General features: G+C 58.3%; 1 protein-coding gene across 1 annotated transcript in view; it reads left to right on the top strand.

Annotated features, from left to right (window-relative positions):
- Nucleotides 1-1859, top strand: part of WNT3A (Wnt family member 3A) — a 46401-nt gene extending 44542 nt beyond the window's left edge. Inside the window, exon 4 of the mRNA XM_060006746.1 lies at nt 1237-1859. Coding sequence (XP_059862729.1) covers nt 1237-1716 — 480 coding nt within the window. The 3' untranslated portion in view covers nt 1717-1859. The remainder of the gene's footprint in view (nt 1-1236) is intronic.
- The last annotated feature ends 11776 nt before the right edge of the window (nt 1860-13635 follow it).

Genomic DNA, 13635 nt, shown 5'->3' with positions numbered 1-13635 from the left:
CTCCTGTTTTTCTTAATAGGTCTTAGGAACTCTTGGACTTTTCAAAGTATGTGCATATATAACTTTGATCAAAAGTAGAACTAAAACAAGAGACTGAGGAGGCAGAGATGGGAAGTGGCAGCTCCTCTCTGGAAAAGCTTGGTCACAAAAGAGAAGAGAATGGAGATTAGACAGAACTGGACTGCGGTGGGGGAATGTAATTTACAGATACTCCTAAAAGAGTGCCAGTATGAGAGGGAAGGGTTGAAGAAAGAGCAGGCAGAGGAGGACAGGGTAGAGGCAGCATCTGGACACGGAGCCCACAGGAAGCCTTAGATTTATCAATTTCTAGTAGCCACATTTTAAAAGGAAACAGGTGAAATTTGCTTTAATAATGAATTTTATTTAACCCAATATAGCCAACATGTTATTGCAATAATGCAATCAATATTAACATTTTGAATGAGATATTTTACATCCTCTTCTTTTACGAAGTCTGGGGACTTAGTATGACCCAGCATGTGGTTTGCACTGAACAGCACTTCTCAATTTGGACCACCAGCCGCATCTCAGGACCTCACATGTGGCCAGTGCCCATCATAGTGGCCAGTTCAGCCTTAGTTCTGATTATGCCACAGGACCTTTCACCCCCAGCCCCACTCCTTCCCCCAAAGAGAGAAGGGAAGACAACCTGACGTTGGGATGCCCACAGGAGAAACACACACAATCCTCAGCAGCTCCCCTACAATCTGATAAAACCAGCTTCATGGGCCCTGAAGGTACCCTGCTCCAGCCACTACCATTATCCGTGCTCAGGTCAGCCCCTAGCCTTGCCACCCATCCCATGTACATCTCCTGTAGACGGAGGTCTTGGGTTTCCCCAGTCAGAATGAACGACTTCCCTCCTACACCCCGGCACTTATATATCACGTTACAGCCCTTCTTTCCTTCACTCAACATAGATGGCCTAGAAGTAGACCCAGCCCAGGAGGGGGTCTCCCGGGCCCTGCCCTCCAGGGATCTTGGGTCTACCAGGAGAGCCACATGGCACAAGAACCTGTAGCACCACACGGAAGGGTGGTGCTGGGAGAGGGCACCTGCTCCACCCGGGAGTCCTGGAGCTTTATGGAGCAGGTGGGGGGACTGGGTTTGCCAGGTGAGCGGAGGGGGACTACAGGTAAGGAGTACAGCCACCCTACGTGGGAGGTGGGGAGACTGAGGGCCTGCCCTGACACCCCCGCTCGCACGCTCCTGCAGGCCATCGCCAGCCACATGCACCTCAAGTGCAAGTGCCATGGGCTCTCGGGCAGCTGTGAGGTGAAGACCTGCTGGTGGTCGCAGCCCGACTTCCGTGCCATTGGTGACTTCCTCAAGGACAAGTATGACAGCGCCTCGGAGATGGTGGTGGAGAAGCACCGCGAGTCGCGCGGCTGGGTGGAGACCCTGCGGCCACGCTACACCTACTTCAAGGTGCCCACAGAGCGCGACCTGGTCTACTACGAGGCCTCGCCCAACTTCTGTGAGCCCAACCCCGAGACGGGATCCTTCGGCACGCGCGACCGCACCTGCAACGTGAGCTCGCACGGCATAGATGGCTGCGACCTGCTGTGCTGCGGTCGCGGCCACAACGCGCGCACCGAGCGGCGCAGGGAGAAGTGTCACTGCGTTTTCCACTGGTGCTGCTACGTGAGCTGCCAGGAGTGCGCGCGCATCTACGACGTGCACACCTGCAAGTAGTGGGCGCCGCACCGGGCTGGGGGTCTTCCCGGTGGCGGCGGGGGGACTCCTCCATGGATGGGGCGGGGCTCTGGGATGGAGCTCCTGGAGGGTGGCGGGGTCCTCCGTGGTAGGGCGGGGGTGAGGCTCATGAGTGGGATGGAGTTCTTCCCGACAGGTGTGGGGCCCTTCCTGGGGTGAAACTCCAGGGATGGGGCTCCTGGAGGGTGGCGGGGTCCTCTCTGGGGGCGGGGCTCCAGGGGTGGGGATTTAGCCTGCCATTACCTTCCTCCCAAGACCACATGTTTCCCTCCACCTGACCTCGTCGTGTAGGGCAGTATCTCCTGGCAGAATGAGCTGTGGAGAACCTGTGGGGGGCATCTTGTCCCCTTACCCTTCCCACTAAGGTATGAGGCCCCTCCTACAACGATTCAGGTGCCTGGAGGCCTGTGGCACTCCTTCCTCAGTCTGATACCTGCCAACGCTCTCAACCAGGAACCCTATCAGGGAGAGCCCTTGCTGCGCAGAACCGCAAGAACCACCTGGGCTTGGGTGAAGGAGACAGGGCCTGACGGCAGTAGGCTGAGAAAAGGCCTGGAACACGAGGCCTGGCTCTGTCCTGGCTGCCCTGTGCTGGGCATCAGACACCCAGGCCCCGGCAAGGTGCCGCTCAGCCTGGTCTGCTGTGCCTTCTACTTTGCAGCTGACAGAAACTCCTGCGCCTGGCTCTCCCTCCTCCCTGTCTTCACATTCCCACTTGCACCCCATCGCATCCACAGAAGAGGAGCAAAACCTGCTGTTCCAGTCTTGCTGTTGCCTCCCTCTTGGCCTAGCACCTCTCTCCACCTCCCTCATTCACAGCCCCTTGTAAGCGGAAGGCAAGAAGGGAGCCACTGGCCTGTACTGCTGTCCAGGTCGTACTCAGCTCCATACCCTGCCTTGGAGCCTCACTTTGGGTTGGGTTGTTTGGGAGATTGGGAGTCGGGGGGTGATCCCACACTGGTGCTGCAGACAAAGGACCCAAAGACCCCAGAGGACTGGTCTCCTTCCCAGCCCCTCATAGCCAGGACGGACCCCCAGGTCCTGCTGCTGTGGCTATGGTACATCAGACCTACCCGCCACTGGCCACTGTTGTGGAGCCTCTGGTTGGCCGCTTGACTTGGCTCTGCTCACGTCTGACTCATCCATCCTGTCTGGGAATGAGTGAGACTGATGGACCTCTCAACCAATGCCCACAGGGGCTTCCTGCCAGGTGCTGCCATGCCAAGACCTCTCCTCCTCAGCCTCTGCCACTGTGAAATGTTGCCCAGCCCCCTGTCCCCGAGGCCCTACCCTCCAGGCAGGGGGAAGAGACAGTTGGGGCGGGGGGGTGGGGAGGACAAGCTGCACGGCTCGCTAGGGATATGACCTTCCTCTGCCTTGAATTTTGCATTTTTGGTTTTAATTTTATTTCCAATGCTGCTATATCCACCATACATAGGAACTAGACAAACAGATGTGTTATTGTTGTTTTCTTTTTCTTTCTATGAAAGAAATTATTTTAGTCATAGCTTGTGAGTTTCAAACTATGGGGAAAGTAAAAACAAACAAACAAAAACGAAAAGAAGAAACAACCAAACAAACCTGTGGATTGTGCTGGATTTTTGGTGGTGGGTCAGCAAGGCATGGGGCCTGGATTGGTTGTGACCCTCTGGGAGGGGCCACGATGGGAGGTGGGGTGGGCATGCTTAGCTCAGAGACTCCTGGGGCCTCTGCAATAGCCTCCAGAGCCAGAATTCCAGGGGAAGGAAGAAGGATGGCCACTCCAAAGAAAGGAGGAAGCAGCCAGTGGTCTTGAAGTCTGGGGCGGGGTAGACTAGAGACCAGGGCAGAAGACCCCAGTGGAAGTGCAGAGAAAGGGAAAAGGGGATGTACAGTGCAGTGAGCAGGGGACCATGGCAGCCCCAGGGGGGAGACCCCATGCAAGTCAGTGGTGCAGCAGGACATCCACCAAGTCAGCTGAAAGCCACTTCGCCAGACATCCACAACATGCTTCATTCAGCTGACATTTGAGCACCAGCTACGTGGCCATGCTCCCTGGGCTTGGGGACATGGCCCCTGTGTGGGGTCCCCTTCTCAGCCCACCAGGGGCATTCTAGGAGCCCAGTCTGGTTGGGAGGACGGACATGTTCCCTCAATTTGAGGCTCACCAGCCTGAAGCCTGGAAATCAGGCAGCCGCTTCTCTCTGGGCCTGGCCTCCTTCTACCTCCTGCAAAAGCCACTTTAGAAGTCCAGCTCATGCAGCTGGAATCCAGTTGGGAGGTCATGAGGGACATCCCTCACGGGCAGAGAGCTGCTGCATGAACCCAAGAACTCCCAGGGGCTCCCTCCTGCCTCTGTCCATCCTCAGGCCAGAGGCTAGAGCTGACGCTGGACCCCTGGCCTCCCCTCCACCATAAGGCATAGCTCAGGAATGCAAGTCTTGGCAGAGGTCAGCAGTCTCTCAATGTATGGTTGGCCAAATCCTGGCATCATGCTCAGAGCCTTGGGATGGGCATCTTTCCAAGGCAGACAGGGAGAGCCTCAAGGACAAACGAGGCATTCTGTTGGCAGAAGCCTCACGTTGTCCCTCCATGGCTATTGCCTACATCCATCCATCCAGGGTATCTGGGGTATGCAGAGCTGGGTGGGCCTCTGAAAACTTAGGCTGCAGGAGCCAGGGGGTGAAGGAGTGGCTTTCTCAAGGCCACACCTTCATCTCTCCAAGCCAGGAGCAGGGTCCTTGCTTCTCTCTGCGTCCTTCCATGCCCCTCTCCCCACTACTACCACCACCTCTGAACGCTGCCTTGATATCCCGCCAGACCCACAAGGAGGGAGAAAGCTGAGGAGGGACAGGCTAGGACAGGTGGGGGCCGGGGGGAGATGATGCTGGAGCTGAGGGGAGGAGGCCTAGTCCCACCCACTCAAAGGTCAGGCCCAGCATAGCCACCCTGCATGAGCCATATGCTGGAAGGGAGGGGGCTGGGAACAGACAGGAGCCTCGTAATTGGGAGGCCCGTGCCTGCTGAAAGCAGAGGGAGGGAAACCCAATTCAGCTGGCTCCGTGGCTAGACATCAGGGCCACATGGTATCCTTGAGAGTAGGGAATGAAGGGCCACCCTCTGCCAACAGAGAGTCGTGGCTGGCTGGGCAGGGGTCCTGGACAAGGCTGTGCAGACCCATCGTGGGCAAGAATGTCCATTCCACACAGAGCCCTGCACTGGGAGAGAGCTGTGGTAGGGTATGGGGAGCTGCCTGATGGATGGAGTGGGAACCCATCAAGGGAGGGAGGGAGGGAGGAGAGAAGGAAACATGGCTTCATCCCTCAAGACAGGACTCAGGGAACACCAACCCCACCACTTTACTGGCCACAGTGGTCTTTGCTGGAGGCTCCAAGCTACTGAAGACAGAGCCAGAAGAGGCCCAGTGAGGCTAAGGGACTAGAGACAGATGCAGGGCTCTGGACCCCAAAGCCCCTGCTTTCACACTCCAAATCACGCATCAGCTTCCCGGGCTGGCACACCAACGTCCCGCCCCAAGCCCATGGCCTTGTTGGCTCGGGGCTCACTTCTCTCCCACCACCAGGCCCATTTCAGGCCAGGTCACCCACTGTTCCGGGACTGTAGCTGACCACCAGCAATTCCCAAATGGGGCCCCAAGGGGTTGGCTGGGTCCAGACAGACTGCAGGCAGACACTCTATAAAGAGGGAGACAGTGATTAAGCACACAGGACAGTGTCCGAGACTGGAGTGCAGGTGGCCAATCTCACCCACGGGTGTGAGTCACCAGCCGGGAGGACCCGCAAGCCCTCACAGCCCACCAGGCAGTAGAGCCAGGTCAGACACTCCACACAGGGGTTCAGCCCTGGAGGTGGGGGGTGACAGGTGCCCCACTCGAGCTGCCTATGGGCCACATCCACAGTGCACGGACAGTACAAATGGTGCGGCACCTCTAAGTTAGGGTACGGGCAGGAGTTGCCCTAATTGGTACCTGCTGGGAACCAGGTGCCAGGGGCTCCTCAGATGAAAGGGTAGGGGAGACAGGTTGGGCAGGGGGTGTAGGCATAGCCACAAGGTCACAAGGGTGAGATGCCAAGAGAGGAAGCAGGGACAGAGCCGGGCCTCCTTAAGGGAGCAGAGCCCAGATACCCAGAAACAAAAAGGAGCTACCCTGGGAGCTGATGCAGAGGTAGGTTCTGCCTACCTGGTCTCAGCTCTCTACCAGGTGAAGCACCAGGCTCCCACTACCCATCGCCACGGCTCCAGGACAGAGAGGGGCAGAACCCCACCAGAAGAGGCCCATAGATCCACAGGACAGGCCCCAGTAAATGGGCGAGGGGAGCTAGCAAGAGCCTGTGTGAATGAGGAGGCAAAACTCTCAACTCTCTGCTGGCCAGGAGCAAGCCCCGCCCGGGGCCTCAGTTTCCCTCTAGTGCCAGAGGAAGTGGGATGAGGGGGCTCCCCAGGGCCTCTCTGCTCCTGCCTTTTGCTGATGTGGGATCTATCCGGAGCCCCTCTAGAGCCCAGCTGGCCCCCCTCACCTGCCAAGATCAGCATGTCCCCATGAACCCTGGCCCAGCCCCTCAGCCCCTGACCTTTACCCTCAACTCAGAGGGAGGGCAGAACACAGGGCAGCCTGCCTGGGCCTCAGAAGCACCTCTCCAGGGAGTTTACAGCCCCTCCCGCCAGCCCTGAAGAAGGAGGAAATGGGCCTGGTGGGCCTGTTCACAGGTAGTTGAGATAGGAGAGGAATAACCATATTAAAGGCCCGGAGGTAGTAGGGCCTCACCCCACCAGGGCCCCCCTTGGCCCAGCCCCCTGCAAATCTCACACCCCCAGGGCAGCAGCTTTGAAGTCCTGGAGGGTGTGTGGCCAGCCCCCTCCTCCTGGGGCCCCCACAGGCCCTCCCCTCCCCCCTCCTCCCCATACTCCCACTTTCTGGGTCCTAGGACCTCAGTTTCCACACATTTCAAGAAAGCTCTGAAGCACCCCGTGCTGGGCCAGAACCTCCAGGGCTGGGACCCCCCGAGCAACAGGTGCAGGGCCAGCTCTGGATCACCAAGCCCGGTACAAAGGGCTGAGGACCCCTGGCCAGGTTCCCTGGTCCCACAGTGATGGCCCACACTGCCTACAGCAGAGCCTGGGCTGGATGGGCTTTAAGGCCCTGCTGGCCAGGCCTTTGCCCCTGTCCTGAGGGTCTGGTCTGGGGGACATGACACAGCCCATCCTGGGGTCTGGCCTGATGGCCTGGGGTTGCCCCAATCCCTCAGCTTTCCCCTTCAGGGGCCTACCCCCACCCCAGCCCCCTGTCCCTCCCCAAGCTGCTTGGCCCTTTTGCCTGTGACTCATTTCCCTGTTAGAAACCTGTGTCCCTTCGTGAAACCCTCTGGTTGGGACACCCAAGGACAAGGCATCCTGGCAGTCAGCAGCTTCCTCTCCAGCAGCCCCTTGGCCTCCTGGCCTGAGCAGGAACAGGACACCTTACCCGCCCACACTGCCCTCCAGCCTCCAGCCTCAAGTCCAGCTTCAGTCTGGACTGAACAGACTGAAGCTGGACTTCAGGCTTGAAGTTGTCCCTGCAGGCAACCTCCCAGGGTGATGTCCAAGGCTTGGAGGAATGAGACAGCATCCCTGCAGGGGTGGGAGTGCTGCCAGCCCTTCTGTTCATAGGCACTGACAGGTAAACTGAGACCTACTGGGTGAGGTCTCTCTCCCCAGTGTGAGTTTATGAAGGCAAAACTACCCCATTTTCTCCCTCCCTCTCCCACCATAAAGTAGGGGGACAGGAAGCAGCTAACAGAGGGTACTCCCACCTGCCACACCCCTCACCCCCCCTACTCTCTCACCTTGGCCCCAGAGATTTGGGTGATGGCCCCTTCTATATCTTCTGGGTCATCTGGGAGGGCTCCCAAGAGGAGGTGAGCATGTGGTGCTGTTTCTATGGCTCTGACATCCACAGTCTGGGCCCCTTAGGCATCCTATACTACTGAGAAGTCCGTCCCTACAGATGCCAGGACGAAGGGGGGTGCCCAGGGCACTGGGGAAGCCCTGGGGAGGGCCCCAGCCTGGGAGCCACCACTGCCTGGCCTGGCAGCTGGGACAGAAGCTAGTCAGAAGGTGCTAATTGATGTTTAGATCCAGGCTGGCTCCTCAATCACGTCTTTCTCTTTCTCTCTCCCTCTCTCTTTTTTTATTTGAGTCTCTGGAGCACACAGTAAACAGTCATTTGGCTCTCAGGGCCCTGCAAATTGGTGTTTATGGTATAAGGACCAAGAGTCGTCCACCCAAACACAGCAGGCTGGGAGGGAGGCGCTGGGCTGGTAGGGATGGCACGCCCTCCTGCCCATGGAGGCCCAGCGCTGGGAGGGCCTTCCCTCCACTCTTAAAGGAGGAGGCAGGCCTACTTCTAGCAACCCCTGATGCCTGCATCCCAGCCTGAGGTGAGGAGCCAGCTAGTTCACCCACCGGCAGTGGGCCAGCACTGGCCAGAATCCTGCCAGCTGGGCACTTGTGTGGTTGGAGGTGGCCAACACTTGAGGAATTGCCATTAATCCAGGAGGGCTTCTAGGAGGAGGTGAGTTTCTGTGAAAGAAAGGACCCTCCAAGGGGAGCTCCAAAGGTTCGTCAGCACCCTCAGATTCCCCAGGGCTCTGTGTCCAGTCACAGCTCCTGTCCAAGCTCCTCTCAGGCTTCCATCTCCTTCAACCTTCTCCAAGTTCCTATGGCAGATGTCAGGACCCTCTACACACACACCCCCTCCCAACCCCAGAGGCCATCTGCAGAACTAAAGACAGGAATGTGGGGAGGTCTAGGTCTTAATGCAAGAGGTTGAATGGTGGAATTCCAGGACAGCAATGGGAAGGTCTTGGGAGAGAAGGGGGACTTCCCAACCTGTCTGCCCCCTGCCTTACAACCAGACTGCAGAGAGGCAGGCAGGCCTATGCAGAATCTCCAGCAGGGCTCAAGAGCCCTCCCCGGCTCCTTAGCTCCCTGTGCTGCCTATAGGTTACAGGGGTTCATTTCACCTCAACTGGCTCGCCCAGCCTGTCAGCCTGCAACCTTCAGACAGGCAAAGCCGGGAGCCCTGGGGAAGGCTGTTTGATGTTTGGATTTTGGAAGGAGCCCCATAGATCACATGTGCTTCTTCCCTGAGTGTGCTCTTAGCTCCCAGGTCTGGGCCAGAGAACAGGAACCTCAGGAACAGAGGACATGGGTCGCACATCCCCGAGCTAGCCCCCTCCGCTTCTCAAGATACTTCCATGGCTCCCCAGTGCCCATGAGTTGGAGTTGGAGTGCCTCAGCCTGCACCCATCACAAACTGGTTCCACTCTGAGCTAAAGGGGGACCTCTAATCCATGGATGGATAAACTGACCTGGGCAAGACATGACTTGCCCGAGGGCATTCAGCACGTTAGTCAGGACAGAGTCTTAAGGAAAACTGAGACCTCATATATACCTTCTGGTCCCACCCACAGTTCACTCTCACCTTCCTTCACCCTTGCCTCCATCCCTCCAGTCTCAAGTCTCCCCTGGCCTCTGCTGCAGCCTTCTCACCACCTCACTGCCATAACCTTTGTGGTTCCTGTATCACTGTCCCCTGGGGACATGGAAGGTCAGTGCCAGCCATACCTCAGGGGCCCATGCAAGGCAGAGGAGAAGCTGTGTATGTGTTGCATGTGGGGGTTGGTGGTGGGGGGATCTGATGCCAAGCTGGCCCGTCCCCAGGGCTACAGGCCTCTGCAGGGGCCCTGACCAGCTCCTAGGGCTGAGCTATCTCCCCAGCTCTAGACCCAGCTCCTAACAGATCCACCCTCCCCAGCTCCAGCCCTTGTGCAGGCCAGTCTAAGTAAGCCAGATTATCAGAACACCTGAGGGGAATGCCCCTTATCTGGGAGGCGATTTGGGAGTGGTTGGGACACCTGCAATGGGCCACCCTTACAACAAGTGGCGTCAGTATCAGCTGTCTCTGCAGCGATACCAGGGGGTCCCTGTGTGCATGCCCACCATGGAGCCTCACCCCAGCTCCCATATCAGGGTCCCCAGGAGGTGGCTGTGAGGAAAGGTGTCCCAGGTCTCTGGTCACATTGCAAACAGGGAAACTGAGGCTGGGAAAGAGGCAGGCCTTGTCCCAGCCTCTCAGAGTCAACGGCACATTGAGGACAGGCAGGATCCATACACTGGGTCACCCCTGCGCTGGAAGCCCACCAGGAAGGGGCTGCATCCAGCGCAGGCAGCTCCAGCTGGGCAAGTGTCCAGGAAGGACAGGTGCTGCTTGGGACAGGATCAGGGTCAGTCTGAGGTCAGAAGTCAGCCTGGCAGCTCAGAGCTGGGTCTGGGTCTGCTCCTTGCCTGTCTCCAGAGGGCTGGTTTTCATGGATGTCCCCCATGGTATGGGGTATGGGTGGCCTCACCCAGGCTCCTGGACACCCCTGCGGGTGCAGCAACAGCTCCCTGGTCCCCAGCCCATGCCTAAGCGCCTCAGCTCCAAGTCTCCCACCCACTGGACCACTGGAGAGCTGCCCTGGCACTTCCCAGTGACCCACAGCCCTGCCAGTGCTTGTTTGGCAACTACTCCTGGGGGTTGTGGAGGTTGGAGAGTTCTAGCCTCTCAGATGGGGAGGATGGACACCCCAGCCCACAGCTGGTGTGAGGAAGCTGGTAGAGCTCCAACCCAGCACCCACCCACTCAGACTAGGAGGACAGTGTGGTCTCCTCCCCCAGACAGCTCAGCTCAGCTTGCCCCAGAGTAGCCGAGGATAACAGGTATGCTGGGGACTCAGGTGGGGGTAGTGCAGCTGGGGACACTGCAGGTGAGAAGGACACTGCAAGTGAGGAGGATGCAGGTGGGAAGGAGAGAGTACAGGTAGGGAGGATACAAATGGGGACCCTGCTGGTGTGGATGCTGCAGGTGGGGACAATACAAGGGAGCATACTACAGGTGGGGTTGCACACAGCACAGGTGGGATACCTCAGGCTAGGACACACTCACAGGTGGTTCAGACCCGCTCTCTGCCTCTCCCTGTCACACGGCCTGCCCTATGATGGACAAAAAGAGAGGAGTTTTGTTCTTGACCCCGGGTTTAGCCCCTCCCCTGGGATGACCCTCGACTGTGAGCCAGTCGGGGCTGACCCACAGGGTCCAGCTCCTGCAACCCAGCCCAAGGCTGACACGACAAGTGGGACAGGCCACCATCCACTCTGATATGCTTCCTCAGCCAGCAGGTTCAGGAACAGGTGCGACCACTTCCTATTTCCCCTATCACAGGGCTTGGGGTCCCTGAGCAGGCCCTTGGGTTGAGGGACATGAGGACACACCTGGGTCCTGGAATGGGACCAGAGGCCTCTCCAGGGTTCCCCCTGCAGCTCTCCAGCTGCAGCTCAAACCCAGCCTGGCCTGACACGCTGGCAGGCAGCAGCACCAGCCCAGCTGATACCCCAGCATGGCCAGCAGTCTCCAGCTCTGGGTCTGTCCCAGGGTCAGGTGTTCTTTTTATATTTTCCTTGTTCAGTTATGAGGAATCATTTCTCTCCAGGCCCAGAAGCAATGCTGGGCCTCCTCACACCACCTGGCCCACCTGCTCAGGCTCCCCCAGCCCTCAGCCTAGCTCTGCTGGGCCTCTGGGTCTGGACTCTGCCTGTTGCCTGATGTTCAGGCACTGGGCAGCGGTGAGACACTCAGGCCTTCTTTATTCCCGTCTATGGCAGAACAAGGCCTGCTTTTGTCAGGGACTCGCCTTCCTCGGCCTATCCATGTCTCCCTCTCTCGAGCCAGGCCTTTGAAGGATCAGATCCCAGATCCTGATGTCCCTGACTTCTCATCTGGCAGGCCTCTGCCTGCCTACTGGCCTCCCTCACAGGGCACCCACCCCCTTGAGCACACCTGGGGAGCCAGGTGCCTTCCAGGGCAACCCTGGCCTGTCCTTCACAGACAGTTCTAACAAGGGGTGGTAGGAGGTAGCAGCCTGTGCAGGAAAAGGCTTGAGACACCCTCCCAGGAAGGGGACTCTCCAGGGCAGGTGCCCAGCTGGGCTTGCAGGTAGAGATGGGGTGCTGAAAAGGGCAGGGCCGGCCCACCATGACCTGGGAGCCAGAAGCAGCACCCAGCCCCCCAGGCTGGACTCAGGACCTGGCACAAACAGGCTGGTGTCCCCAGAGCCAGGCTGCCCTCACTCGGTGGGGACAGCAAGCCACTTCAGAGCCTCAGGATCCCTGAGGGATTTTCACTCTCTTGGAGAGACCAGAGTGGGGATCATGGAGCTGCACCCCAATGTGGGGTGGCAGGTGTGAGGCCAGCCCTCTGGGGTATGAGGCAGGGTGCACGCGGGCAGACCCTGGCAGCAGATGCTGGGACACCGTGATGCCTTTGGCTGGGCTTTTTAATTAACCTTGGCCACTCTGAAGGGCCCCAATTAAATGGAGAATGTGATGGCAGAGTGGGGTCAGGCAGAGAGATGAGTTTTAATTAAAGCACAGAAGGTTCCCAGCCAGGGTAGCAGTTGCCTAGGCAGGAGCGCCCCCGCCTGACCGCCTTTGCTCCAATCTTGCTCCAAAGGATGATGGCACACCTCAGATGGCAAGAGTGAGCACTGCCTGCCCTTGGCCTGGCAGGACACAGCATGGTGCCTGCAGAGCCTGTGACCTCTTATCCAGTCTGTGTGGCCCAAGATCAGGCAGCTCCTCTCTGAGCCACTGTCCCCTGCTGGCTGCCCCCCTGCTCTCCTTCCCATCTGTGAGCATCTATGGTGTGTCCACTGCAAAGGACCTGCTAGGTGGTGGAGGATAGACAAAAACAATGAAACAAATGTATTAAATACTTTCATGTGCAATGGAGGAGAGTGGAGTGAAGGGCTGAGAGAAGCAGGGAGGGCTGCTTCAAATGGATAGGGGGTACGGAGGAGCACCTCCTTCCTCGGAAGGAGGAAGGAAGGAGGGAGCGAGCTCACCTGGATGGGAGCAGTCAGTGCGAAGGCCCCGGGACAGGACCCTGGGCACAGCTGAGCTGCCTGATACCTGCAAATTAGAACGAGAGGGGGCCAGACGGCAGAAGGCCGTGGGCATGGGGGGCTTTCAGCTTCACTTAGGGGGACAGGGACCACATGCAGCTTCTGAGCAGGGCCACTTGCCAGGTGCCAGGAACCAGGGTGCCTGAGCCCTCCATAACCCAGACCCCAATCTGCTTGTTGTCCAGGCTCCCTAGCCTTGCTCAGTGGGATGGCAAGCAAGATGCTCATGAGTCCTTGAGAGATTCTGTGAATCCTGACTCCTTCTTCTGAGGATAATCCACACCTGGGCCTGGGCCTGGAGCTGGCTGGGGGAGGCGGTGGCAGGCAGGCACATGAGCCCGCCCCCACAGCTGCCCATCTTTCTTCAGGGCAGTTTTGCAATAACTGCAGCTACAGAGACATTCTCCACACCTGGCTTCCTCCAGACACGGGGCTTTGGGAGCGATGAGTGAAGGAAGCAGGGTGAGGGAGTGTCTTTCAGTATCAGCACGGACTGCCTCCAGTCCTTCCCCTAGTCCTGCTGAGGGCTGCAGGACAGGGGGCACCTGGGAAGGGACTGGTCTGACCCCAAGACCCAGAACCACTTCAAGGTGTGGCGGTCACAGCAGAGGACACATGCCCAGTGGGGGACACATACCCAGCTGGGCAGGCTAGGTGGCCACTTGCTAGAAGTCGGCCACCCTCAGGCTGATGTGTGCAGATACCACCCGGACAGGCAAGTGAAAGGAAAGAGGGGTGTCTAAGGGGCCCCCATCCTTTCAGCCCCAGGAACCAGCCCACATGAGGCCCTGGGGAGGCCATGACAAACTTCCACAAACGTGGTGGCTAAAAACAGAAATTTATTCTCTCCAAGGTTTGGAGGCCAGAGCTCTGAGATCAATGTGTAGGTAGAGTGTGCATCCTCTAGAGACTCTAGGGG

The sequence above is a fragment of the Delphinus delphis genome, chromosome 3, assembly GCF_949987515.2.
Source record: "Delphinus delphis chromosome 3, mDelDel1.2, whole genome shotgun sequence".
Lineage (NCBI taxonomy): Eukaryota > Metazoa > Chordata > Mammalia > Artiodactyla > Delphinidae > Delphinus > Delphinus delphis.
This window is presented reverse-complemented; position numbering and strand designations above follow the sequence as displayed.